A 26,877-nucleotide genomic window follows, 5' to 3' on the forward strand; every position below is an offset into this window, starting at 1 on the left:
ATCACTGATAAGATAAGACGAGTTTATACTAGAAGTAGTACCTGGACTACCGCCCTACGAACTAATAACACACAAAAAAACGATTAAATGCACTGTCAGACAGGTATAGTATGTTTGTAAGGTGCTGGCCCTTAAACGAAAAAGACCCAACATTTTTACAATGGTCTTTTGGTAACAATGATACCAACGAGAAAATATCAGAATAAATAAATTTGTAGACAAACTCAATACAGCCATAAAAAATGCACATGTGACAGATAGCATAAATATCCCAACACATAAATCATTTTATACTGACCTCGTGTTTATAGTTTTATTATTTAAAAACTTAAATGAAAAACCAATTTAATGAACAAAAATGTGAATGCAACATGTAGCAAGATATGTTGAAAAAGATTTCATACTTAAGCTTTAAACTTTGCATGTATGTCTATATGCCCGTATGACAACTCGAGAATTAAGTGAGCGGTGGATTTGAAATTTTGTATGCAACCTCAGAAAAGTCTGGTGCGACTCGTAGTGTGGTGTACTTCTACCTTGAATTTTTCCTTTAACTGATTATTTTCCACTGAAGTTTAAAATATTATATTCAAATCGTAGTTTTTAGGCTTCCTTCACATCCATGTCATGGGTTTCTTATGTATAACATTAAAAACAAACTCTTACTTTTAAAGTATACGGAATGACATGAGTATAATTATTCCATCAGTGTAAAAGGACTTTAAATAATTGTATATGGTATAATCCTCTAAAATGAAATCTTTAAAGGTTAAAACCAGTTTTACAGTTCAAAATGTTGTATGACAACAAGAAAATAATTATAAACTGAGTATTATATTTGAAACTGTTAAGCCTTTTCGTAGTTTATAATTTTAAATATTTCTAACATTTAAATTAATTTTACCCTATTCTAATAGTGACTTAAACTAGAGAAGATAGTCTTTTTGTGTTCGGACAGAATACATCATCGGATCTGAAGACATAAAGACATGGTTCCAGCTCTTTTTCTACACTCCAAGCTAGCCATTTTTGTATTTGTGGTGTACAATCACGTTAAGAAATATTTTAAATCCCTCAGTAAACAAAAGAAATCATGAATAGTGAGCCGTAGATAGGCTTCAACGACGCTCAGCCTTTTTCCATGGTTGGACATGTACCAAACTCAAATTCAAGTCTTTTATTGCTGTGTACGATATACATTATATGACAAAAGTCAGGCATTTAATATGAAATTTAGGATTTATACCACAGTGTCACATTCACACATATAAAATTTGCAATCAGTCATTCGAGTCGCTCGCCAATTTTCACCATCTTCAACGCCAGGGTCATTTTTCAAAATGGGTGGCCTCCGAGCTACATGCTAAAGCAATACCGGAATTTTAAAATGCCATTGACTCTAAAAAGCGTTTAAGGCGGGGTTTTGACGCCTTAGGCGTTGGTGCATTTTAATGGAAGCTGGCAATCTGTTAATAAAATGGAAACCTACTTGTGAAGGAAAATGTTTATAAACTACCGTTTTGTACCGTGAAAGTCATGGCCTCATCAGGATACATTTGGACATACAAAATGAAACTTTTTCCAGAATATAGACAGGGCAGAGTCAACAGTTGCAAGTTTTTGAAGAATAGTCGGCACGACTCTTTGAAATTCATGTTGGCAATGAAACGAATCTCTTTCTTTTGAAGCTTGAATGCTCTCAAAAACTGATTATTTGCACAAGCACCCCACGCCACCCAAGGTGTAGATAAATCAAATCAAAATATGCCGTTATCGGTACCTGGTTCGGGCTGTATTTCACTAAAGGCCTCAAAACATAAATGCCTGTATGAGTGCATGAAATTGAAAACGTATTAATTATAATGATGTATACATACTTATATTCTTTGTATGTTTGTTTTTACGATGGAAGGACTGTGAAGGAAACATGATTTTTCTGGACATTTACCATTAGTAATCAGTACTACTACGTTTAAAGGTATGAAATCTGATCTCATAAACACATAACTACAATCTTGGTTAAAATAAACAATTCATACCAGAGCATTGTGACATGCATAGCCTACGTCAGGAATCACAAAAGAACTAGTTGTATCTCCATGCAAACTATATCTAAAAGATGCACTTAATAGACACAAAACCCTGAACGACCAACCACTGAAAACTGTTTATAATGTTCATATGTGTGTACCTATAAATAATTATTTGTAAATTTAACATAATTATTTACAAATTTTGAATAATTGTATTCATATAATATCATGTATTCAAATATCTAGTTATTCAATATTTTTCCCTTTATTTGATAAAAGAAGCAATATTGTTCTTAACCTAATTCTTCCCAAAATTTCCTAAACATATCGTGGGAATTTCACCATAAGAATCAAAGTATGTTATGATGTCAATGTAGACCAATTTAGGTCTAGACGATGAATTTGACTGTCATCAAAATCTATTTAGAATACGGCTGATCAAAGTTCCCTTCATTAAAACTTGATCAGGATGTAATTGCAATGGATACAAAATTTCCCTTTAAACGTCAAAACCGATTCAATATTTACCACATGAAGATCCAAAGTCCCGAAGAGGATGTACAATTTGAGGACTTTATGATGATCAAAGTGCAACTACTCAAGACAAGAAAAAGTAAGAATCAGAAATATATCGGAAACAACGAAAACCCAGTAAAAATAGAAGAGGATAAAATGGGGAAGAGGCTAAAGGCGGTGCTTCCCACTATGCTTTTCACTTTAAGCATAATACCTGCACATATGGGGTGAATGAACGGATTTTATAATAAATCAAATTCTACGATTATATTCCAACTTCTACATGTTATAGGGTATTCTTAAAAACTCAATTCGTTATTTTAATATGCACCCGAATTTGTAAAACTCAAAGTCATCACCAGATTCCAACCCAAGCCACGTCATGTAGCTTTCTCTATCCCTTCGACACACCAATTCTTCTATTGTTGAAGAAACAAACTTATTTTATCCGCAGCAGCGATAATGCAGTGACCCGGTCCGCGTAACGAATTTGTTTACTAAACAATTTAGTCTGTAACAAAAGAGACCGGCGGCGCTCACAATATTCGGTGTTTTGTAAGCAACTTCTCGTGTCTATTTTTGTGAGGTTATTCATAGCTCTCTGGCAAACGATAGAACCCACCTGTCTAGGCTCGGACGTTTTGTTCTACGGTGTTCTATAAGCCCTAAAAGGTCAATGGTGAAGTCGGAATAATTGCTGAAATAACTACGCTTATTTTCGCAAACTAGATTGTTATTTATTGTTGTTAACGTAAGTGCGTAACAGACTATATAGTCATTAAAGAGGATCCTAGCAAACATTAATTAATTTGTGATAACGCAGAATTAAAACGCGGTAATATTACAAAATACAGTTTTCGATGCTAACATGTGGACAAATAAAATATTTTGTGTTAAAATTAAGGTCAAGATTATAAATAAAATAAGCTTCAGCAACGATACGATATCGAATGCCTTGAGGTGGTTTTCATTACAAACTGGTGAGATATCTAAGGTTGAAATTTAATAAAGTCACTGTGCAATTTTAATATTTATATTGTTAACAAACGCTTTAGAAAGAAAAGATGTCTATATGTTTGGGTATGATACTATATTATTTAACTACTATAATGTATTACAAAAACATTATACACCTTGTTTATCCGCCGTTAATATGACATTAGTAATTTTAAAAAGTATTCCACCACAGTAAGTTTTGGTTTTCAAAAAACAAATAGACCAGTTTAATGTATTTAAACAAGTTTTATCACCCTCTTAACAGATCTTAGTATTTATGAACGAGGTTTTCAAACACTTTTCTAAAAATTTGAATAATCGCCATTGGTCTATAGTTCCTAAGACGCTTTTTTAACCCCGCTTTTCATAGGTGTGTGGACATTGAGAAAATTTTGAGATTTTCTAAACAATAAGGAAACGGAACCATTGTAGATATTTGTTAGAAGATTGATCGCAGGTGAAGCTATTTTTGTGAATATAGAACAAATGTCATCGTACTCATCTGAATGTATAGTGTTGATGTATTGCATCCTACTTTAATAAATTTTGGGCTCCAACCAAACGGAGAATACAATTTCAGAGGCTATTTCAATCGGTTGTTTTTCTTTCAGGCAGTGGCAAAATGGTCAACTGTGAAGAAATTGAATGAATAACTTACACGCTGTGATTCCTTTTAATAAATTCTTATTATTTGAACTACAATAGACTGAAAATAAATTATTTTCGTCCTAACTTTGTAAAAAGGTATCGCGTAATAGAATTCACTGATGTTGCAGCAAAATCTCAAGTCTACAGCTCATTTCATTAGGTTGCATGGGTTTCGTATGTTGTACACTGTTTATTTACAAATGTATTTATTCTGCGAATTTCTCGTTGTCATTACGGCTCCCCATAAGAACAGTGTAAGACTTTCATTAACGCTCTAGGGAGTGGCATGCATCATCATCGAACTCTATGTTACCTAATGAAAAGTTTCAAGTCTTTAGGTTAGTTCGTTTTCGAGATATGAAGACATCCATAAATGAGTTTCTCTATTTCCTCGAGAAATAGGTTTCGCTAACGCTCAGCCAATTACTATCCGATTATTTATAAATAATCGCACCCCAAATGAGCCAACATTTGGGCTATCTAGAGTGATGGCTATTTATTGATCGACAATGCCAGGTCAGGTTACCACGGCGGTTAAAAAGAGTTCAAAAAGAGAGGCAAAAACTTTTGTTTACCTCTTATGATTTATTTCCAAGCTGACATTGAACTGGATTGAGTACTTCGCTCTGCAATGCAAAACACTAAAGCTTGCCAACTAACGCCTACGGCGGCTGTCGAAAGTGTCTGGACGTCTGTCAAGTGAACGAGAGCGCGTTCAGTATTCAGGCGGTGGCTAATGTTCGGTAAACAGCTGATTATATCAGTTTGAACAGCTGACTGGTCCGCCTTCAGTTGGATATCTTTCTTGCGATCAGCTGGTCTACATGGATACCGGACGTTGCGGCATTAATTCTTCGCAAATTGATGCAAATCACATGGATACTTTATATACTGTTTGCATAATTTTGTTGTACGTTTTGATAATTTCAGTTAAAAATAATTCTTCTTTACGATACTTGTGTCTTTGAAAAAAGTTGTATAGCATTAAAAGGGCAATTTTAAGCAATTATTTAAATGTTATGTCATTAGATGAACCTTTTTGCTAAACTAGTTTTTTAAGGATGTAAAGGTTGTAAAGAGCTAAAGGTAAAGTTTTTTTTTCTAAATTCAATTATAAATATTAAAGAAATCAAGGGTTGAACATCTCTGCTAAAGCCCATGTTTCAACAAAATCCTTTCTGGTCGCAAAAATGTTTATACTTAATATTATTGACGATATTACATTTTGACCGTATTACGCAATATTTATATTCATGTTTTTGACATCGCACTATAATGGGACTGAAATTTCATATGAACCCTGAAGAATAACTAAACTAGTGACGAGTATGGCATTCGTTCAATGTTCACAAAAATAATTTTATCTGTGATTATTCCCTTTTAAAACCCTTTGCAATGATTTCGTTTTTCTACAAGACCTTTCAGAACCCTCCCAAATTCTTCTAATTTCTAGGTAGGGTGATAAATAGCATCTCATAAACTACAGACCAATTACGATTATTCCAACATTTTGGTAAGGTTTTCGTAAACCTCATTGATAAAGAATAAGATATGGTAAGAGGTTGATAAGATTTTCGTTCATGCATTAAAGTATGGTGGTCCAATTCGTTTTTGAAAGCCTAATCAGCCTGTAATGCAATAAATATTCTAATTACTGACGTCATTTCAACATAGAATAAAAATTGTAATATTTTATTTTGCAAAATACGAAGAGCTTATGAGATTTAAAATCACAGAGTTATGCTCATAAGCTAGTATCAGAATCATTCCGCTCGAATGTTTTACGTCTACCTACGATAAATTATATGCAGATTGTCCACGCTGAGTCAGAAGCAGACTTCAAAGTGTACTGTTTATGTATTCCAAGGTCAAATTCTGGGATCATTTCTGGTTTTGTTATATGTCAATGAACTTCCAGTCATGTTAAAGATTCAGTCTGCTATCTAATACAGTGTAGTAATTTTAGAAGTACTGTTTAAAGAACTGAGTCCTTTTAAATTTTTAGATTTTTTTAAATGAATTGTTAAAAATCAACCCAAAAACTGTTAGTTAATCAAAAGGAAAAAAGTTGCTTCGTGTACCATTAAAAATAGTCTGTCCATTACCATTAGTAGTAGGCCATTACCTACTGTAACTAAGGCCTATTTTCAGACATTTTGGTACTCAGTAGCTCCTCACAGTGGATTTTAGTTTAGGTTTCCAATATGCCCTGGTGGTTCTTATACGTTCTGACTGAATTATTTGATTTTTTAACTTTTGTACGATTTGGAATGGACTGATCATTGAGACACTTGTCTGATTGTCTCAACAGAAGAACTATTCTTACGGAAATAAATCTCATCTCAATCGTGCTCTACCATTATGCGACTGATGGCACCTCTTTGGAAAGACTTAAGTGTGCTTTGATTTGTACAGTCAAAAATATTAATGCAACTGATACTTTTGTACAGATTCATTTTATGTATTTTAATTATCAACTTTTGACTCCGATTAATATAATCCGTAGCTTGTGTCGGTTTAAAAGAAACTCGATACTTACTCGTTGAGTATTAAAATTTATTTTACGATACAGAATTGGCGAAAAATCCCGCAACACTAGAATATTTCTTCAGGAATGAGCTTTAGAAAAAAGTTTCAAATAACAGTTGTGCGGTTCAACAACTTATAATAGTCGCGATTTTACTCTCATGGAGTTTTATGTTGACATAGTACGATCGCGTGGGTTTCGTTCCTAATTTTTCGCCATATATTCAGGTTTTAAAATAATAAATATAAAACTTCACCCTGAACAAAATTGAAATCGTAACAGTTTATAAAAATAGCAAGGTTACCTGTAGAACATAGTTTTAATTTTGTTGACAAGTAACAATGTTTTAGAATTTCTTAATAATGAAATGTAAAAAGACTATAAATATGAAATAGAAAATTTTCTGAAGATTATGACCATGGAGCAATGGAATAGATGATGAATTTAGTGGGGGAAATACATATGTGACATCTTTTCAGGGCCACGTAATGTGAAAAAGGTATTTTTTTAAGTTTTGGATAATCCCTCAGTATTACAAGATTCTCTCTGTCTGTATTACAGGGTTTTATGGTGTTTCTCACGGAAACACACATTTTCCTCATGAATTTGATAGATGTCAATTAAAGAATGATCCAACAGGACTGATGAAAATGTACTGATCAGGGCTGTCAAGTTGTGGGGAAAGTCTGCCTCGGGTCACATAATTTTCTAGTTGCCAAAATATAGATTTCATAATAAGTACTAAATAAATATGTTTAAAAATGTGCGCCAAAATATAATAATATTTAGTATTTAAGTATAAAGTAGGAGTAAGTTACATCAATTGTTACGTAACTGTTTTCGCCGAGGTCGCATGCAAAATTTCAAATCCATATCTCATTTAATTAAGCTACGTGTTTCAATATTCCGTTTTTAGAAACTTCATATGATGGTACACGTTGAATTATAAATTTATTTCGTCTACAATTTTCTCGCTGCCATCTCAGTTGCCTATTAGATCCATGTAAAAATGTTCGCTAACGCTCAACCAAATCTCATGGAGTATTATATGCCATCATATACCATTTTTCACACGTCACAACATCTTTATTCAGTAATGAGACAGGATAATTTACAGTCCCCATGCACCACAAGAGTGCGTGCGGGGAATATTAATCCTTTAAAAATAATATATAATTCCTTAATCTCTGGCACTTTTGTGAAAGTTCTTAGTTATACACATTCCATTATGGAAACTCCCCTATACCTATACAATGTTACATTTTAAGTCTGTTTCGAATCACTTTTAAATTTATATTAGTTAATTCATAAAATTTTTAATTACATATATGAAACGATATACAGGGTGTTTGAAAAGTATGGGTACGGCTTAATATTTTAAAAACCATAGGAGATAACATCTATAAACTTTGCACAGTGTCATATGGCTATGTAAACTATTTTTCTTTGCTATTACCATGACATGCCAACCATGGGGGGACGGCCCACAGAGGAAAACATGGAAATCTTAAATTGAAGCATGGGTCGAGTGATACCTCATTTGAAAGAGCTCACTTAGTAGAGTTGAATGCCGCAAACCGCATCTCAAAAGGTTTATCCAATCAGAAAACACATTGGATAGTAGAATGAAACGCCGCCAACCGCATCAGAATACGACGATCCAGTCAGAAATGGCAGCGCATAATGTAGGCCTACTTCACAATGTGTACCTAAAACAACCCGCCATTTCTGATTGGATAAACCTTTTGAGATGCGGTTTGCGGCATTCAACTCTACTAAGTGAGCTCTTTCAAATGAGGTATCACTCGACCCATGCTTCAATTTAAGATTTCCATGTTTTCCTCTGTGGGCCGTCCCCCCATGGTTGGCATGTCATGGTAATAGCAAGGAAAAGTAGTTTACATAGCCATATGACACTGTGCAAAGTTTATAGATGTTGTCTCCTATGGTTTTTTTAAATATTAAGCCGTACCCATACTTTTCAAACACCCTGTATATGTACTACATATACATTGTTGTTAGTACTTATATATATATATATATATATATATATATATATATATATATATATATATAATTTATTTCTTAGTTATTATACAAATTGCAGCCCTATACACTGTTGACTCAATCTCCACTCTAGTTTATCCTACTGTTATCTCAGATTCTTTATCGATGTTAGTCTTTTTTATATAGTTTATTTCTTGTTATTCCTTCATAGTATTTTTATTAATTGTTGTTATTTCTTATTTTGATAACTCTCCTCAGGCTCTATGTTCTATAGCTATAAATTGTTTACTAGCCTTTACACTTTCCAGTTTCGTTACAGTTGTTGCCTATGTTGTTTGCTAGCCATGCCTCCTTATATTTACTCTCTGCCCTCTTAGCTCCTAAGAAAACATTAGTACATCTTGTCCATATTTATTTGTTTGTGATTTCTGTATAAAATTGGCGTTTGCCGTTGAAATTAATAAATATAACATTTACATATATATATACAAACATATACTTTGCTTTCTTTTACTATATGAATAATCTACATGTGATGACGTTACATGACAAAATCTCAAATGCCTGTAGTACACTACACAGTTTGTAAATTTATTCCACTACTTCCTCTTTACCATCATGGTTACCCAATATTACCATCGCCAAGCTAAATCCAGTGAAGTGACATGCACCATCATTGTTCATTGGAGCTCGATATTGTTTATTATGAACAAGCAAAATTTTAAGTCACAATAGGAGGTCACTTCGTTCTCGACAGACATAAATGAAACTTTTCAATTCCTCGAGTGATGGGTCTCGCCAACGCTCAAGTGACAAGTTAAGTTTGTGTTAGCATACTTCACCACCCTGCTCCACATACAAACTTAAATGTATAAACAGTGCCGCATTCTGGCGGACATACGAGAAGGTACGTATCTCTAATTATAGTTTCGGTCCTAACCATTGACACGGGCTTACATGGAAACTACATCAACGTAATGGCCAATGTCCAACTCTAAAGTACATGAGCTAGTATTGTTCCTCGTAGAGAATCCAAGCCGTCACGTCGACCTTGATCGTGTAGTCGAAGTTTAGAACTTAAGAGAACCTTAGAGTATAGAACTTTAGAGTATAGTAGTACGGCAGTAAAGTATTGCATCCTAACTCAAGGAAGGTCTTTTGAAGATGAGGTATGAATGTTTACATTATGCACATGAATGATAATTATGAAAATATGTCTAAATTGAACTTACCTACTGATTGCAATCTAGGAATTTTGGGAAGTTTTAATCTACCAATAAAAGGTTCTAATTTTTAACTTATAAGCTTTGTAAGAAACCTTAAATTGTCTTCAGATGAACATAATTAGGCCTACTATTTAAAAAATAATATATTTAATTTTCTGATACAATAGTCTTATTTGATATCAAAAGTGATTTAAGTTTGTAAGTCAAACTGTTTCTTTTCGAAATTACGACGGTTATTACATTATATACACATTTTAATGCACGTTTTTATCAGTTTTGTCTACTATTCCAATAATGAGTCGAAAACGAACTGTGAGCAAGGTCTCAGACTGTTGTTAAGGTCCATCTCCATTGAAATATGTTTTATGTAGGTCTAGGTTGCAATATAAAAAGGGTGTAGACAAATACATCCATTTACGGGTAGGCTACTAGAGTCTGTCGCCATGCCTGAATGAGAAACCAACCGGTCTGCACTTCCTTGTAAAACAAGGTTGGATAAAACGAAGGAAATGTGTTACCGGGAAGGTAGGAGGACTTAGAGGCTTTGTAATGTTTTCTTCGCTCAGTGATGATGTAGAAAATATTTATTTGGCCATGTTTTTGTTTATAAATATAACGTCTGATAACCCTTTTGATTATTCCATAACGGTTTATAAAACTCTGATACTCAATAAAACGTTCTCCCATAATGAGAAAGTTAATAATATTCACAAATTACTATAAAAAGGGTCTAGGTGCTCCAAAACCTTTTAGAATTGAGTAGTTCAACTCGATCATCAATTCAAGAATTCATTGGTTAAAAAGCGGAGTAGACCAACCAAAACAGGTGGTGTAGTGATATTTAAGGGTAAAACTTATAAATTAATAAACCGACATAACGAAGTATCGAAGAACATAATGAAAGACTTTTGCTAATTTACTAAAACTTTTTCCCGGATTATTGCAACAATGTTGTCCTTTAACCTCTGACCCAAAATGAATAGAGTTCTTCTTTGGACCAAGACGAACCTGTGTACTAAAGTTAAAGTTTATAGGAGCGTACTACCAAGAGTTATAGCACACACGGACATACATACGACGATATGATTTTAGAAGTGACTTTGAGTCCTTAATAATCTTTTTTTAAACAGTCAGACTTTGTGCTGTTGGCGTACCAGTAAGATATTTCTTGAGTTTTATTGGGAGTTCCTTTCCGTAGTGTTTCTGTAGTGTAATATATTTGGACTTTTGCTGCCTGAAGAAGATGATAGATTTCAATCCTTGAAAAGCAGTGTTGTATATATGTAACGTATTACGATGATAATGTCCGAAATCCTACTATCCTTTCAAACCATCCATCATCAATAACAAAATTTAAAGAATAACATAACGGTTTTACTATCGCATTAAATCAATTTTTAAAATCTAGTAAAATTGTTGTATAAGGCAGGTAATGGTAAAAAATTGATCGATCTCACTTGGATTGTGCGGTAAGCGGTTAAAACGTAAGACTCAATTTGAGTGAGAAATCGGTGATGGACCAACTTACCAATTCAAAACAGAAATATAAAGATGTGGGTCAGTTGTACACTTTGACTTTTCGAGGAAACCCGAAATATGATTTCGAGTGAATTTATTTAGTTCATTCTGCTACTGCTGATACAGTGTCGTAAATTTAGTTTTCTTTCAATTTTAAACAAGCTATCGAAAATTGAAGATGATGATAACATAAGCGAACCAAGAACTGTTAATCTAATATTACAACAAGAATATTTAGTTTGGTAATCGTATTGATAATAAATGTGATAGGTGGTATCCTTCTTGGAAATACTACGAAATCATGTGCAACACTACTAGGAAATATGAAGGAAGAGGAGCGATCCGTTAGGTTATAGCAAACTTTATGATAACAAACGTGCTCTAAGAACTATTCATCTAATATTCTTACAAGTATATTTACTTCCATAATCGAGTAGATAACAATTGTGATAGATGTCATCCTTCTTGGAAATACTCCGAAATTATGTGCAACACTACTGGGAAATATAAAGGAATAGGAGCAATCCATTTGGGGCAACAGTTTACGATAACAAACGTGCTCCTAATCTAATATTCTAAAAAGTATATTTACTTTCATAATCGTGTAGATTAAATTATGATAGATGGCACCCTTCTTGGAAATACTCCGAAATTATGTGCAACACTACTGGGAAATATGGAGGAAGAAGATCGATCCAAGAACAATCTATTCTAATAAGTATGTTACTTTCATAATCGTGTAGATAACAATTGTGATAGATGGCACCCTTCTTGGAAATACTCCGAAATCATGTGCAACACTACTAGGAAATATGAAGGAAGAGGAGCGATCCGTTAGGTTATAGCAAACGTTATGATAACAAACGTGCTCTTAGAACTATTCATCTAATATTCTTACAAGTAGGTATATTTACTTCCATAATCGAGTAAACAACAATTGTGATAGATGTCATCCTTCTTGGAAATACTCCGAAATTATGTGCAACACTACTGGGATGGAGGAGATCGATCCAAGAACAATCTATTCTAATAAGTATGTTTACTTTCATAATCGAGTAAACAACAATTGTGATAGATGTCATCCTTCTTGGAAATACTCCGAAATTATGTGCAACACTACTGGGAAATATAAAGGAATAGGAGCAATCCAATTTGGGGCAACAGTTACGATAACAAACGTGCTCTTAGAACTATTCATCTAATATTCTAAAAAGTATATTTACTTTCATAATCGTGTAGATTAAATTATGATAGATGGCACCCTTCTTGGAAATACTCCGAAATTATGTGCAACACTACTGGGAAATATGGAGGAAGAAGATCGATCCAAGAACAATCTATTCTAATAAGTATGTTTACTTTCATAATCGTGTAGATAACAATTGTGATAGATGGCACCCTTCTAGGAAATACTCCGAAATTATGCGCAACAACTACTGAGAAATATGGACGAAGAAGAGTGATCCGTTGTAGCCGATAGGTTGGCGAGGGCAGGTCTACATTCTTGTGGGTGCGGTGTCTGGCAGAGCATTCACCTTGACCGACCTGTCCCGTCCCGTCTTTAGTAGACTTGTAACTTGCGACAGCTGTCTCTACTAAGCTGTCAGGAGACTCCTGCCGCATGTTTGTAGCTAGTAAGCCAATGTTTGGCTAATCACGGCCAATTGCGTCATTACGTTTGTCACGCCCAATATTATACTCTAGAGTTTATTAAGATTTTAAGCCCTTGAAAATAATAGTACATCCACACTTTACGTCTTTATCGTTGGACGTAGAATGGTGGAACACGTCTCATTTTACGTACCCAAACTATGTTTTTATACCAAAAGCGAATACTTTTTTAAATATTTTAAACTAGGAATAAAAATAGTATAGATTTTTTTTGAATATGTATAATATGAAATAACATATGGATACCTATTAACCATATTTTTAAAATAAGACAACCACAAGTCTAAGCCCAAAATAAGATCGTAAAAAGAGACTGTGGTTATGACATTGTTCTTATGGGCTATAATCAAATTCCGTTCAGAAAAGTCGGTTCTTAACTATGTGCAATTGGTTAACGGTTGGATTCTTTTTTAAGTTTGGCAACTCTTGGCACAGTCCTTTCAAATAATTTTCTCAATAAAGGATAAATATTGAGGATTGTACAAATTTGAAGCAGAATTTAGGGGCATAATCAGACCCGAAGAAAAACTTTTGAGCATAAGGAAATGGAATTTTTACATTACTCGTATGTATATGACCGGAGAGAATGATGTGTTTTTTATAACAAAAAATAATTATCGTAAGTACTATTATATAAAAACCTGATATTTTCTAATATATCATTCCTAATTTATATAATATATTTTGAAATGTAATTTATTACATCATAAATTGTTTAAAAAAAACACATCACAGTCTGAGGCTATAACTAATTGACATTTATATTTGGCGTGGCAACAAAATCACCCATTATTCCTACTTAGAATGTCTATAATTCCTCGTAGAGCAAGGGCCATTTGAACCGAACTTTATTACTGGTAAGCAAAACTCACATTAATCGGTGTAAACCGCCAATAATCGATAAAGTTGACAGTTGATTACTCACTATAATCCGTAATCTAATCAGCTGATCAGTCTACTGAGATAAAGACAGACCGGTGGCCACTCAAGCCGATTGCCGGCTAACCGGTGACCGGTAAAACGGTGGCGCCTGTCATTTTACAGTCCCGACTGCTTCACTTAGGCCTACGCCTCAACCTCCTCCATTGCGTGCGTTTATGGCTTCTTTACGAACTGGGTAATTGGTCATCCGTCTTGATTGTGCTCTAATGGGGCGATTCCTTAGATTGCCTAATGGGGTAATGGTTCTGGAGCATTGAGGAGGATAAGGGCTGTCTCCTCGATTGGGCCAAGTCTGGCACTTTTTCAGCATACAAATCGTTGAGAACTTGATCAAAGTAGAAGTCAATTTGGTACTTTGGTATTATACCGACCACTTCCTGGCGCCTTTTGAGATTTTGGTTTTTGATCAGTATTGTAGAGTAATCCTTAGTCCAAAAATACCAGGAATTATCATATCACAACCCCCCCCCCTCCCACAAATGCTTGGTAAAGGTCGGTCATTACTATACAGTGCTGGAACACTATATTCTAAGCACTATATTCGGTGCTGGATCCGTCGTTATTTCAATACTATAATTCGGTGTCGCTGCTTTTCCTCTGGTGAATAACTGAAGAGTGATCTAGGCTTAGGAAAGTTCAGATAAAAATACCCTTGACTGCTGTATTCAACACCACCCTGCACTTCCGTCGGAAAAAGAAAATAGTCCTGAATTGAAACTCAGATCAAGCATTACAAATTCAGAAATTGAAGTTGATACAGTAATTGTAGAGAATTACCATTTGTTTGTATAGGCCTATATAACACTTTATTTCCCCCCAATAGGGATGTGATCGGTATAATTCTAAAGTAATGTGAGTTTGTTACTAAACCTACCGTGGCTAGAGGATGCTGAAGATATACAGAAACGGACGTTGTGAGTATATAGATAACTAATTGCTCCCTACTGAATAATGTAGTATTTTCAATCAATATTAACACATACTTTAGTCAATCAGTTCAAATAGTAGTAATGCTACTATAGTTGCAACATCTGACAAGTTATCTGAAGAATTGTTGAGAAAACTATGTTAATATTGTTGTCTTACGCAGTTCAGGCTTTCATAATATGGAAAAGTAGCATTTTCTGTGATTTATGCAAACCACAGAAAGAGGAATAGATCACTTTTCCCAAACCATTAGAGAAAAATAATAAAATCTTCTAACAATAATGTACTTGAGTGACGGCACAGGATTTTTCGAAAATTTGCTACTTTCCAGTGATTAAAACAATCAGCAGCACCACGTTTCGAGATCTGCAATCTGATATCTTTCTCAGGTAGAGATAATCTCCAGTCTAAGCTCTCAAGCTAGAAGTAATCTAAAGCAAAGACGATCCGAACCTAAATGTCCGCATTTGTTACATCTTTTCAATGGGATGTCTCCCATAATTTTACGAGAAAAATATGGACGTAATGACTTTGAAGTTGAACTTATTTTTGTATTGGGGAAAAAATTCAAGGTTGTTTCACTATAGACAGGCCCTTATAAATCAATAATCATTAAGAAAACCGTGTAAATCTGTTTTTAGAGAATTAGAACATTTGACTTTGCCTTATCCATAGTTTATAAACAATGCTGCATTCAAAATTTAAATTTAAATTATTTTAGGGAAGAGATTGTCACCATCACAGCACACGATATAATCAAATATATATAACTTAGCAACGTAGACTAAATTTATTTGGAAATCTTCTGTCACAAGCAAGAACCAGATTATACAACATCTAATGTCTTAAACTAATGTGCCGAATCATTTAAAAACTGACCAAATTTTTGTTGTTTATAGCATTCTACCCTACCCAGTGGACGAATCAATAACGTTGTATAAATAGCTAAATTCAAAACTAATGATTGAGATCTGTTATCTAAAATTGTTTTGAAATCTCCAAGGTTTTATTATATTTAAGTAGGAAAACAACTGTAAATTTAAAAGTGGTTATATTACAATATTGAAATGGTTGTATTATACATATTAACATTGGTTACACAAGGACATAACCAGCGCGGGGGCCTAAGGGGTCAGGATCCCCCCCAGATTTTAAAATTTGTTTACTTTTTTAGCAAACTATCATTATTATTTAAATAATTCAGTATTACTGACATGTACTGCTGAAAGATTCGATTTCAACATTGAAACGTTTCAAGAACTGTTTAAGGAACAAAATGGTGAGTGAACAGTTGACTGCACTTGGCCTTACTTTCTGTCCATTACTCGAAAATAACAATTATCTTGTCCCCTACTCCTCAACATTTTTCCTGGCTACGTTCTTGATGTTTTAATATCAATAAAATGGTTGAAATCGTTATTCAAATATCTATTCATTTATTGAAATCCAAACTCGTCACAGATAGTGGCCAAATTTTATAACACCAGGTTTCATTAACTTCATTCATCTTCGAGGCCTCTAACCTTCACAGAAGAAGGGAAGTCTAGAACAAAAGGCCATTCTAAAAATATCCCCCTAGTGCACGTGACATAGTAACCTATACAGAAGCACAGAAATGCAGCGTACTCACTGCATTAGTTGACAGCGGCGGCTAACGGTCCAGGTCATCCATCTCCGGGCTGGGCAAGATGCCCAGGAGAAAGGGTTTGAATCTTCGCTCGCTCTCTTTCGAAAGTGCATTACTGAGACTTCAACAGTGCAGCAGACAAAACCGTTACGGTACAAAGTTACAACAAACAAAAAACTGTTTTATTGCCAGTATTTCATTTTAAGTCCTTGTTTTGTCTTTCAACTTGTAACTGTGTGTAGAGTTTGTTAAAGTTCTGCTATAAACGTTTCCATATGTAATAGTACATATTCCTTAATTCATAAACAATAATGTTACTTATTACATTATAGGCTGAGCGTTAGCGAAGCCTATTACACGATGGGTTGAAGAAATTTAATTTATGTCGTCAGCATGAGAGCAAACTGACTTGGATTTTTCATAGAGGTTCATTTCTATATTGGAAATATCGAGTTAAATATTGTACGTCACCCCAAGGGATTCAGCTGGACGTTAGTGAAGATTTTTACACTGGTCTTGTGGGTAACCACGATGGGGACGAGAAAATCGCAGAATAAATAGACTGAGTATAATTATATGATATTGTAACATAGTAACGATGATATTGTTACATAGTAATATGTAACGAACAAAATATGTTAGACATGGAATTTTGCATGAAACATCAGCCTGTTTCACAACACGTGGCGTGGCGTGCCCCTACGTCATATAATATGAAAATTAATTCATAACATTTTATTTTACTGTGCATTAACGTAGTCTTCGAAAAAAAACGCCGGTTTTAACCCAACCAAATCACTTGTTATTGTATAGGCAATGGTGATTATTTATAACGGTATGCACCTTTTGATTGTATTAGAATTAGCACAGACTGAAAAGATCTGTAAAGGAATATTTGTAGTCTGAGGTAATACTTACACTAGAGATAACTCACCCAATACTATAAATTGAGGCAATGCAAAAGTGAGCGCTCGGAGTGCTATCTGTGGAGTGGGATGTCAGTTAGCAAATATTAGAAAAGTAATAATTAAGTTGCGTGGCGCAGCTCTAGCGGCAGATGTCAGAACTAACTGAAATGATCCCCGTACAATGAACCCTCAGCAACAACCTCCCGTATGAATGGTTTATCTTCTGTTAAACTGATACAATCAAAGGTATAACTAATCCCTACTAACGAATATGTCAATAGTAAATTTGAAAACAAAAGTTTAAAGTGTCTGGCTGATTATGTAGCCCCGAAAAAGTAAAACGAAAATGAGGGGTTAGATTTGAATGTAATATAAAGACAGATAAGATTGAAAACATAGTAAACTATTTAGAAAATACTGGAAGAGGTGTTTATCGTGCATATTGAAAATTCTGGTTTTCAGAATGAGAAGAGATGTGAATCTAGGAGATAAATATGCAACATTACACGGTATTACAATAACAGTTTGATTCTGCATGAAGTTATCAGTTTTAAACTAAAATATAAAAAAACAACGAAAAGGGTCAAGGAAGTAGCCAAGCGATAGGGCCTAAGAGGTCCGGACCTCCCCCCAAAATTTCAATTTTTCAATCACTGTTTTAGTAACGATTATTATTATTTTTATAATTCAGTATTACTGACGTGTTTTGCTGAAAGATCGTTCTCAACAAAGAAACGGGCCAAGAACTTTTTAAGGAACAAAATGGGAACTTACTCTCTGTCCACTACGGAAAAATATCAGTTGTCACCTCCTCCCTCCCCCAAATTTGTACTAGCTACGTTCTTGAACAGGATTACAGCCTCTACAACTTGTGAGGCTAAAATACTGCGTATATAACTCGTAATACTAGGAACAACTGCCATGGTAACCGCGAAGACTAAACGATTCTCTCATTGTAAATTGTAAGATTGGTAACTAGATGCTTGTTCTGGTAAATCGTTCAACTATTTCAAGAGACCTTGAGTTGACCATCGTTTGCTCCATTCTGAGCAACTAGTATGAATATGTATTACACTCAAGTGATCACAACATATCCTACAAAACATCGGTTATATCTTTAATTAGATGAGAAAATAAAATAAACAGACGAAGAATGCATTCTGGAGTATTGGTTCTGTGCTTGGACTAAATATTCAGGTACACCCACTTTGTAACTAAGAGTTATTATTTCAGGACAAAGTCTGTGTCAGGCCAAAGACAATACCGTCCATTCTGGCAACGTCATTCATTCGCTACTCACAAAATGGCTAATGGCTGATGTGCTTTGAAAATAGAACTTATAGACAGTGCCAGAGCATTTCTTCTTCATTCATCACATTAATAACCTCAATCACTGCGCTGGTACTATAGGCAGTAATGTGAGATAGGTGTCAGTCTATTTAGCATGCTAAATCGTCAAGAGTAGACCAACACTTTTATTAGCTATGACACCGCTGTTTTAGGAGTGTTTGATCAATAATCTCTCTCTCTCTCTCTCTCTCTCTCTCTCTATATATATATATATATATATATATATATATATATATATATATAAAACAGGCAAAGCACCCACTCACTCACACAACTCACTCATCACTAATTCCTCAACTTTCCCACATCCCAGGAAATTGAAATTTGGCACACGTATGCCTCATAACCTAACTAAGTAGGATCTTCCGTGAAAATCCGACATCCATAGAGGTGGAACTAGAGTTGCAATCCCTAACACAACAATATTTTGTTTCTCGATGTTCTAGAAAATGAAATTTGACACACACGCGCCTTTTTGTGAAGGAATCCTAAAATACAGGTCCTTACCTTTTCAGTTAACAAACATGCAATACACTACACAGTATTCCTTGCTTCCTAGCCTCTTCGCTATATCATCCTATATTTTCGGTTCAGTTTAAGAATTATTTAAACCTTCATACACCTGATCAGTTATTTGCTTGCAGTTTGTTGTTGACGATGGAAGGATTGTGAAGAAAACAGGATTTTCCGAACATTTCCTATCATTTAGTAGTACAATACAGTCAGTAACACTACGTTTCGAAATCTGCAATCTCATCTCTTCTTCAAGTCAATGACTAAACTAATGTGTGAACACAATCTAGGTTAAATAAACAAAATATATTAGAGCATTGAGACCCTTCATAAAAGCCAAGTACTAATTATTAAAACTGAACTACATAATACAGGTAACAATAGGTCTGCACTCACCGGCTTACCAAATATAACCTATAGGTAATATTAAGTTAGTGTTTAATTTTTATTAAATGCAGCCAACAGTACAATTGTGGTGGTGGCCGCTTATTATACTGCTACTGGAATATGGCATAATAATTCAACTCTGGTGATAAAAACTAGGAATTTGAACAATGCATTTCCCAATAAATTATAACGGATGGGATACTGAACAACGGTGTGTACTATTTAACTCAGAATGAAAAAATTAATGTCTTTTGGTGCTACTAAAAGTGTATTAAACCTAAATCCAAGAAGGCTTCCAAAATTCAAAACTAGCTATAGTGAGAGTAAATGATATTTTATTATGTGTAGTACAAATTTACTGATAATTTTAAGTCACTATTAAGAGTTTTGTATGAAACCAACCATTTGTTTTGTAGGTGTACCCACAATGTACTTTTTGATGTATCGGGGTAAAAACTACTTTTTAATGCTTTCCAATAGCGCACATCCACTTAGATCTAGTCTTTGCATTAAATTGGTTTAAAAAAAGAAATGTTGTTAACCTCATGTATAAAATGAGAAGCCCTATTCAAAATCCAACACTCTTTCAGGACTTAGTTCACCAATTTTTCTGATTACTGAACTTGCTTTTTCAAAATCATTGAAATGTTTCAAATAAAGACTTTTCCTCAACCCCTTTAAGAACGCCTTCTCGAAGAGCTATAAGGTCACCATTTTTACAAACAAGTAGTTGCTTATATTTTACTTATGTTCAAAATTATTTAGCCTTCTCGGGACTTTCTCAGTGGTATGTAAGTCACCGTGCTTCCATGAATAATTAACCGATGCAACCCAAGAGCCTGTCACCACGCTACGAGGATAGATGGGAGCGCCCTTTTATTCTTCCTCAGTCGTTACGAAACGTGCAGTCATTGTTCTGGTGTCGACACATCGGAACAGAATAAATATACACACATCGGCACGTTTACGGTCACACGATCGCATTGCGGTGTCGCAAGGAAATGTCAGGTGCATCCTACGCTCTAGGAGCGAGCGGAAGGTCACGGTTTCAATTCCTAAGAAGGAAAATTCTACATTTGTGTCGATAATCACACAATAATGTCATAATTAGCAAATTCGATGTAGGGCAGTGACTTACCATGTACTTATTTGAAGGCGAAAATGAACAAAGTTTTTGACACCTTAAGAAAAGTAGATCATCCTCGAAAAGTAGTGCCGAAATCCTATCATCTTTTCATAAATGAAAGAGTTTCAGGATGACATGCATTTGCCACCGTTACGGGTTAAAAATGAGCGACGTTTCGCGATCTGTTATCTGATCTATTCTTCAAGAGTCAAATGCTTAAACAAGTTTAAGCATGCAAAAATAGTCAATACTTCATCAATCAATAAACTTATGACGATAAAAACACCAAAGAAAAGAAAATAGAAATCTAAATGCCTCATTTAGATAGCATTAGGACCACTGAGTATTTACTAGAGCACTAACAAGTTTCAGGATTACACGCATTTACCATCGTTACGGGTTAAAAAAGAGCGACACGACGTTTCGGGATCTGGTATCTGATCTCTTCTTCAAGACTCAAATGCTTAAACAAGTTTGGGCTTGCAAAAGTAGTCAATACGTAATCAATCAATAAACGTTTAACGATAAACACACCAAAGAAAAGAAAATATAAATCCAAATGCCTCATTGAGATAGTACTAGGACCATTGAGTATTTACTAGAGCGCTAAATGCACGAAATGGTAGTTTATAGGACTGTCCACTGGATCATGTTGTGGCAAGTGTTCCAGTGAGATCTGAAGATTGCAAGCTAAGGGAAAAAAGTTCGAGGCATCCATTCACATTACAAAATATTACGTTGGAAAATTGAGAGATCAACAATTCAAAATCAACAATCAAAAAGCCAGAGTAACAAATGTTTGAAGGTTCTATCTGGGCAATTGACATGTATTTGTGTGTATGTTCTTACGAGGACTACAGGCCCAGGTTCTATAAGGCCCACTAATATATATTTTTTAATTAAACAACACAACTACCTCAACTATAATAAAAAGTAGATTCTAGTTTTACAGTCGTATAAATGTCACCACATTTTTGTTACGCAATCAGAAATATGAAACGCACGTCCAGAAGGTAATCTGGTGGCTTTTTATAGAGGGGCTTTGCTAACCAGTTTGTCCACATGGGCACAAGGAACCCCCCGTGAGTCTTACGCAAACATAACCTCTCACTCTTACTTGAGTAAGTCCTGACCTCTATGCTGACAAAGAGAATTGTGATAAATACCACAATTTGAAATATAAAATAATTTATTAACAGTCTAAGAAGGTCAATGGACGTTTTAGTAGATGTCTTACCAACGAAGGAAAACAAATTCGGCTCCATATGTTACATTCGTGTATATGTCTAGAAGCCGAGAGCAAAATTTTATTTCATAAGCAATAAATTTACGTTTTTGTTAAATCGATAGAGGAAGTTTCAAAAAGAACGAAAGAGTGTTGGAAGTTGTCGAAATTGGTAGTGAGGAAATCGAAAGCGTGAAAAATATAAACTTATAAATTTAAAACAAACACGCCAATAAAATACTTTTTTATTTCTGTGAGGCCTTTCGTACTCCAGAAGCACATCATTATACCCACATAACTGAATAATAAAAGTGGTTACAATAATAATATCAACAATTTTGTACTAAATAAAAACATATGCTATTAAAAATACAAGGAGAGAATATTCTATGACAGGACAGTATGTCTATGTATATATAAAAAATAAAGTTGATATTTAGTTAGATCAAATAAAATAACGGTGAGTTATTCCAGGTTCCTTATTTGCTTCATATAAAATTGCTTCATATGCATCGAGGAATGTGCTCCTTGAGTAGGAAAGGACTCAAAAAAAAAAAAAAGTATATTATTGGAGCGTTTGTTTTAAATTTAGAACTAATTCGAATAAGAACAGAGTTTCGAGAAAGTATGAACTTATTTCAAATGCGAATGTTTAATTCAGTTCCATTTCACCTTCGGATTAGTGCAACATCTCAAATCTGACGCTGACACAGACTTGACTCCTGGAATCTGCTGGAGTCCATGTCCGTCTAAAAAGATCCAGCTTCCACTAGATTGCACTTGATTTTGTGATCTCGTTGTCTTTGATGTCGAAATGATGCAGAGTTCATTTTGAACTTATTCATTGTCATCTATTTTTGAATCTCTTTAGACGGATGTGGACTCCAAATTCAAAAGTTCAGACGCTACTCTAAATAGAAGGTGAAAAGTAGCTAATACTATATTAGTATTGACTCAACCCTTTCCATAGAGAATGAGAATGATCTTTCAAATCACATTTTTATCTTAATTTCTATAAGTGCTATATGTCGCGATTATGAGGCATTAGACCACTGCTGGAAACAACTCGTGAGCTTTTTTGTGAGCTGTCTGCAGACCCAAATATGAAGTCAGGATGGCTATGTAGTTGCGATCGCGGAAGTTCGCCTTGAAGTTGTGGGTCCGCGCATGGCAATAGTGATCTTTGGGCCTGGTGTGTTCTTATGTCACTTGTCAGTGGTAAACGGGATCAGTGCATTCTTATATAAGTGTGCCAGACCCAAAAACCATTTTTTGCATTCTTTGACTTCTAAAAAAATAGAATTAACACTGCGTTTTATAAGAATAATTTAATTCTTTTATCATAAATAATTAAATACAGTCCCGTTTTTGATCCCTTAATCCATGCCCACTTAGCAAATATTCACATTATTTTTCAACCATTTTCCCTTAAGTCTGCAAATTTGACCAAAATTTCTACGGTATACTTAAAAAAAATACAATTCGCCGTAGATTATAGTTTTCTTGAAAATTACCCTTCAAAACTGTAATTCGAACATTAAAAAAAACGAGAGCACAAACAGTGGTATTAACTTAAAATTCGAACAACGATCAAGCGAGTCCTCCAGTAGTACGTGGATCTCAAACCATGGAGTTTCCCATGGATTCTGAAATCCAGTTTCCATATCCAAATCCATCCTTTCACACGGGGATCTGGATAATTCTGTCACACTCCAAGTCATTATTGCGGACCTCAGCTGGGACAAACTTGATTACAACTCGTATACTCTAACCTCAAACCAACCTCATAAGCTGACCTCCAAATATTTTAATTATTTTACAGGACCAAATCAGAGTACTATTCAGATAATTAGGCGATTTAATATCTTGATTTATGTCCCAAATGAGCATCATTTGTAAAACAAATTATTATTTTATGAGCCTTCTTAGAAAATTTAGAAAGGAAAATGAAAATGAGGGTGTACGTGTACGAGCGCACGTATACGTTTGTGGCCGGTATGCAGGTCCTACTTTTACCTGTATTCTAATTTATCAAGACGTTTCCTCATTGAGATATTTCGGACGAGTTCGTTTCAAGGTAAACCCTGATTTAGGAAAGGAGTAGGGTGTTGTTATTTACAAGAATTTCAGAAGATTTTTTTATCGTTTAGGTCACTTTTTTGGGGTTACCTTAAAGTCAGTGGCGTAAATAAAGGGGAATGAGATTGATAGCCCCTAAAAGCCCTGAAAATTGAAATAAATTACAGCAGGGACATATTTTACTTTGAATAAAGCGTATCTAATTCATTTAAATTTAGATTTATTCCATACCCTTAGGAATGGGGTGCTCTTTAATCAGACTTTCAGCTTTTAGGCGGTTTAAAAAATCTTAGCTCTCGAGAAAAATAAAATTTAATTTTAAACAGGTAAACAATATTTTGTGGGTAGACAAGATTTTACTTGTTAGTATTAACTTGCATCAGATCCAGATCAGCTGTTCGTATTCCGAAAATATTTGAAACGTGGGCTAAAATCGCTGTAATTCGCTCAAGTAGCGTATTTGTGCTGCGTATTAACTCCAAGAATGTTCAGTACTGTGTTCTAGACATCACTATTTTCATTAAAATATTGTTGTTTAATTAAATGGTGATTATTAAAATAACTTTTCAGACTTCAATACATTAATAAATTCAAATACACTACAGTATAGTGTACTCTACTAAACAGAGCCAAGCAGCTTACAGAAACAGAGTAGACCTACCAGCATTTTAAACCCACATAAAACCAAGGGGATTTTGAAAGCCTCCGGCAATTTTTTGCAGTTCAATTTTAGCACTACAGGTATGTATCAACCCTCAAAAACTAAGACCTAGAGGATTTTGAAAGTTACCTGCAACTTTTTGGAGTTCCCTACAGCCTCATTATTGGAACTATGGGTGTATATGAGTGCAATAATTCATGTAGAGATGTTATCATAATTGTAACAGGTTAATAAGTTGAGCAATGTATGTTATGAGAATAAGACGAGAAAAGGTTGTTATAACAAGAACAAAGCAAAAAGTGCCTTATTTTGAAGAATTTGTCGATTTTTGAGTTAGGGAGAGGAGTTAAATTCATACTCTTATAAAACCATGCAGAAATAAGGAGTCTTGCCCTTTGTTTTTTTATATTACATAAAGAGGTACATACTAAGTTATTGAAAAAAGTGTACCAAACTTCGGAAAGTGATTAAATTACTAGCTAAAAACATTATTGGCCCATTCACACAGTGGTTTTTTTCTCTCACTTACCCATATTATCTCATTACCGTGAAATTAATTTTTTGTTTCATTTGCGTTCTTCTCAGCTCTAGTACTAACAAATTACTCATAGGGTAAATGGTCTGTTAAAGAAGCTACCGCTATTGTAACATTTAACTCTGAAAAATTGAAATGTAAACAGCGTAGTCTCTAGAACATTTTGTCAACGGTTTTATCATCGATTTTCAAAATTGTATATATTGCGTGGAAGGAGCAATTTTATGAAGCTGCATATTTCAAATCACCTTGTTAATATTTGTGTAAGGTAACTTGAACCTTTCTCAATGACCTGGGATAAATTCGTAATCTGAAGAACTTTTGATCAAGGGAGAGGTCTGGAAGACGTTTGTTCGAAAATTGCAATTTTTTTATACTAAAAGATAATAAACACATGTAAAGCCTTAAAACGTGTTTGTAAGTTAAACAGTTATGGGGGAAATTAATTAACTTTTACGCTGCTATTAAAGAATAATAGTTCCAAGCATTGAACTTGTGGAGATTTTGTAACTTAGTTGCAAAACATCCAGCTAAAGCTACAGAGGTAATATTAATTACATTACATTCCAAACAGTTTCTCGTGTCCTACAGTCCAAGAAACCTTGAGTGTCATTGTGGTGATAGATTATATATTGGATATATTATAGATTATTATTATATGTTGATTAATGGGACGAAATATTTTGAATGAATTGATTGTGTCTTTTTAGCGTCATGAGACTGAACTTGTACCTCCAAGACTACTTTCGTTTTACTTGGGTGCTTCACGTATTACACACGTATTTAGGTTGTTAAGTTATACACATTAATCACTTCTGTTTTATTTCCTTCCTCCATTTCCATAGCTCATCAGAAAAGGTGAGCAAGGGCTTTGGAACGTCTCCAAGATAAACAAACACAGAAGCATATCATTGAGAAAGTAAACAAACATAGTACAGGAGGTAAACAAACCATGAATCTAGAATGGTAGGGGTCGCCGGGGGCGGTGACACTGCGCTTGAACTGGCGGTTGAGCCGCGGGGGCGGCACACTGGTCCGCATGACACTGTACACGAGGACACAACACGACAACACGAGGCGACACGACACTGACACAAGGCTCGACACTGCAGCGTCCACGCGTCGAGCGACCCCAGTAGACTGAACCTTGCGCGTTCTACGCAGACCGCAGCGGGCACTTTCTAAACCCGATCGCCGCCGAAAATTTCCGAAGCGGACTCGGTTCCGTTGTCAACAATTAATTGTGAAAAACAATGAAAAGTACCCACGCCAAAAACGTGTTTCCTAAGGATCTTTCAATTCCAAACTTCGGATGTTGCCATAAATATATTTTAGTAAGTCATTCTTTTCAGACTACATCCGTGGTGGATAAATAGTCCAATATTTGAATATTTTTACGAGTGCAAAAAATGTCACTGAGAAGATATCCTAAAATGAACAACTGTTTTTTACTAT

The 26,877-nt window shown here is 34.6% G+C and overlaps 1 protein-coding gene across 1 annotated transcript in view; it reads right to left on the reverse strand.

Annotated features, from left to right (window-relative positions):
• The window catches only part of LOC124367760 (NAD(+) hydrolase sarm1), a 193,439-nt gene extending 166,942 nt beyond the window's left edge, over positions 1-26,497 (reverse strand). Inside the window, exon 1 of the mRNA XM_046824851.1 lies at positions 26,374-26,497. Within this exon, the coding sequence (XP_046680807.1) occupies positions 26,374-26,463 (90 nt within the window). The 5' untranslated portion in view covers positions 26,464-26,497. The remainder of the gene's footprint in view (positions 1-26,373) is intronic.
• Between the last annotated feature and the right edge of the window lie 380 nt (positions 26,498-26,877).

The sequence above is a fragment of the Homalodisca vitripennis genome, chromosome 8 (genome assembly GCF_021130785.1).
Source record: "Homalodisca vitripennis isolate AUS2020 chromosome 8, UT_GWSS_2.1, whole genome shotgun sequence".
NCBI classification, from domain to species: domain Eukaryota; kingdom Metazoa; phylum Arthropoda; class Insecta; order Hemiptera; family Cicadellidae; genus Homalodisca; species Homalodisca vitripennis.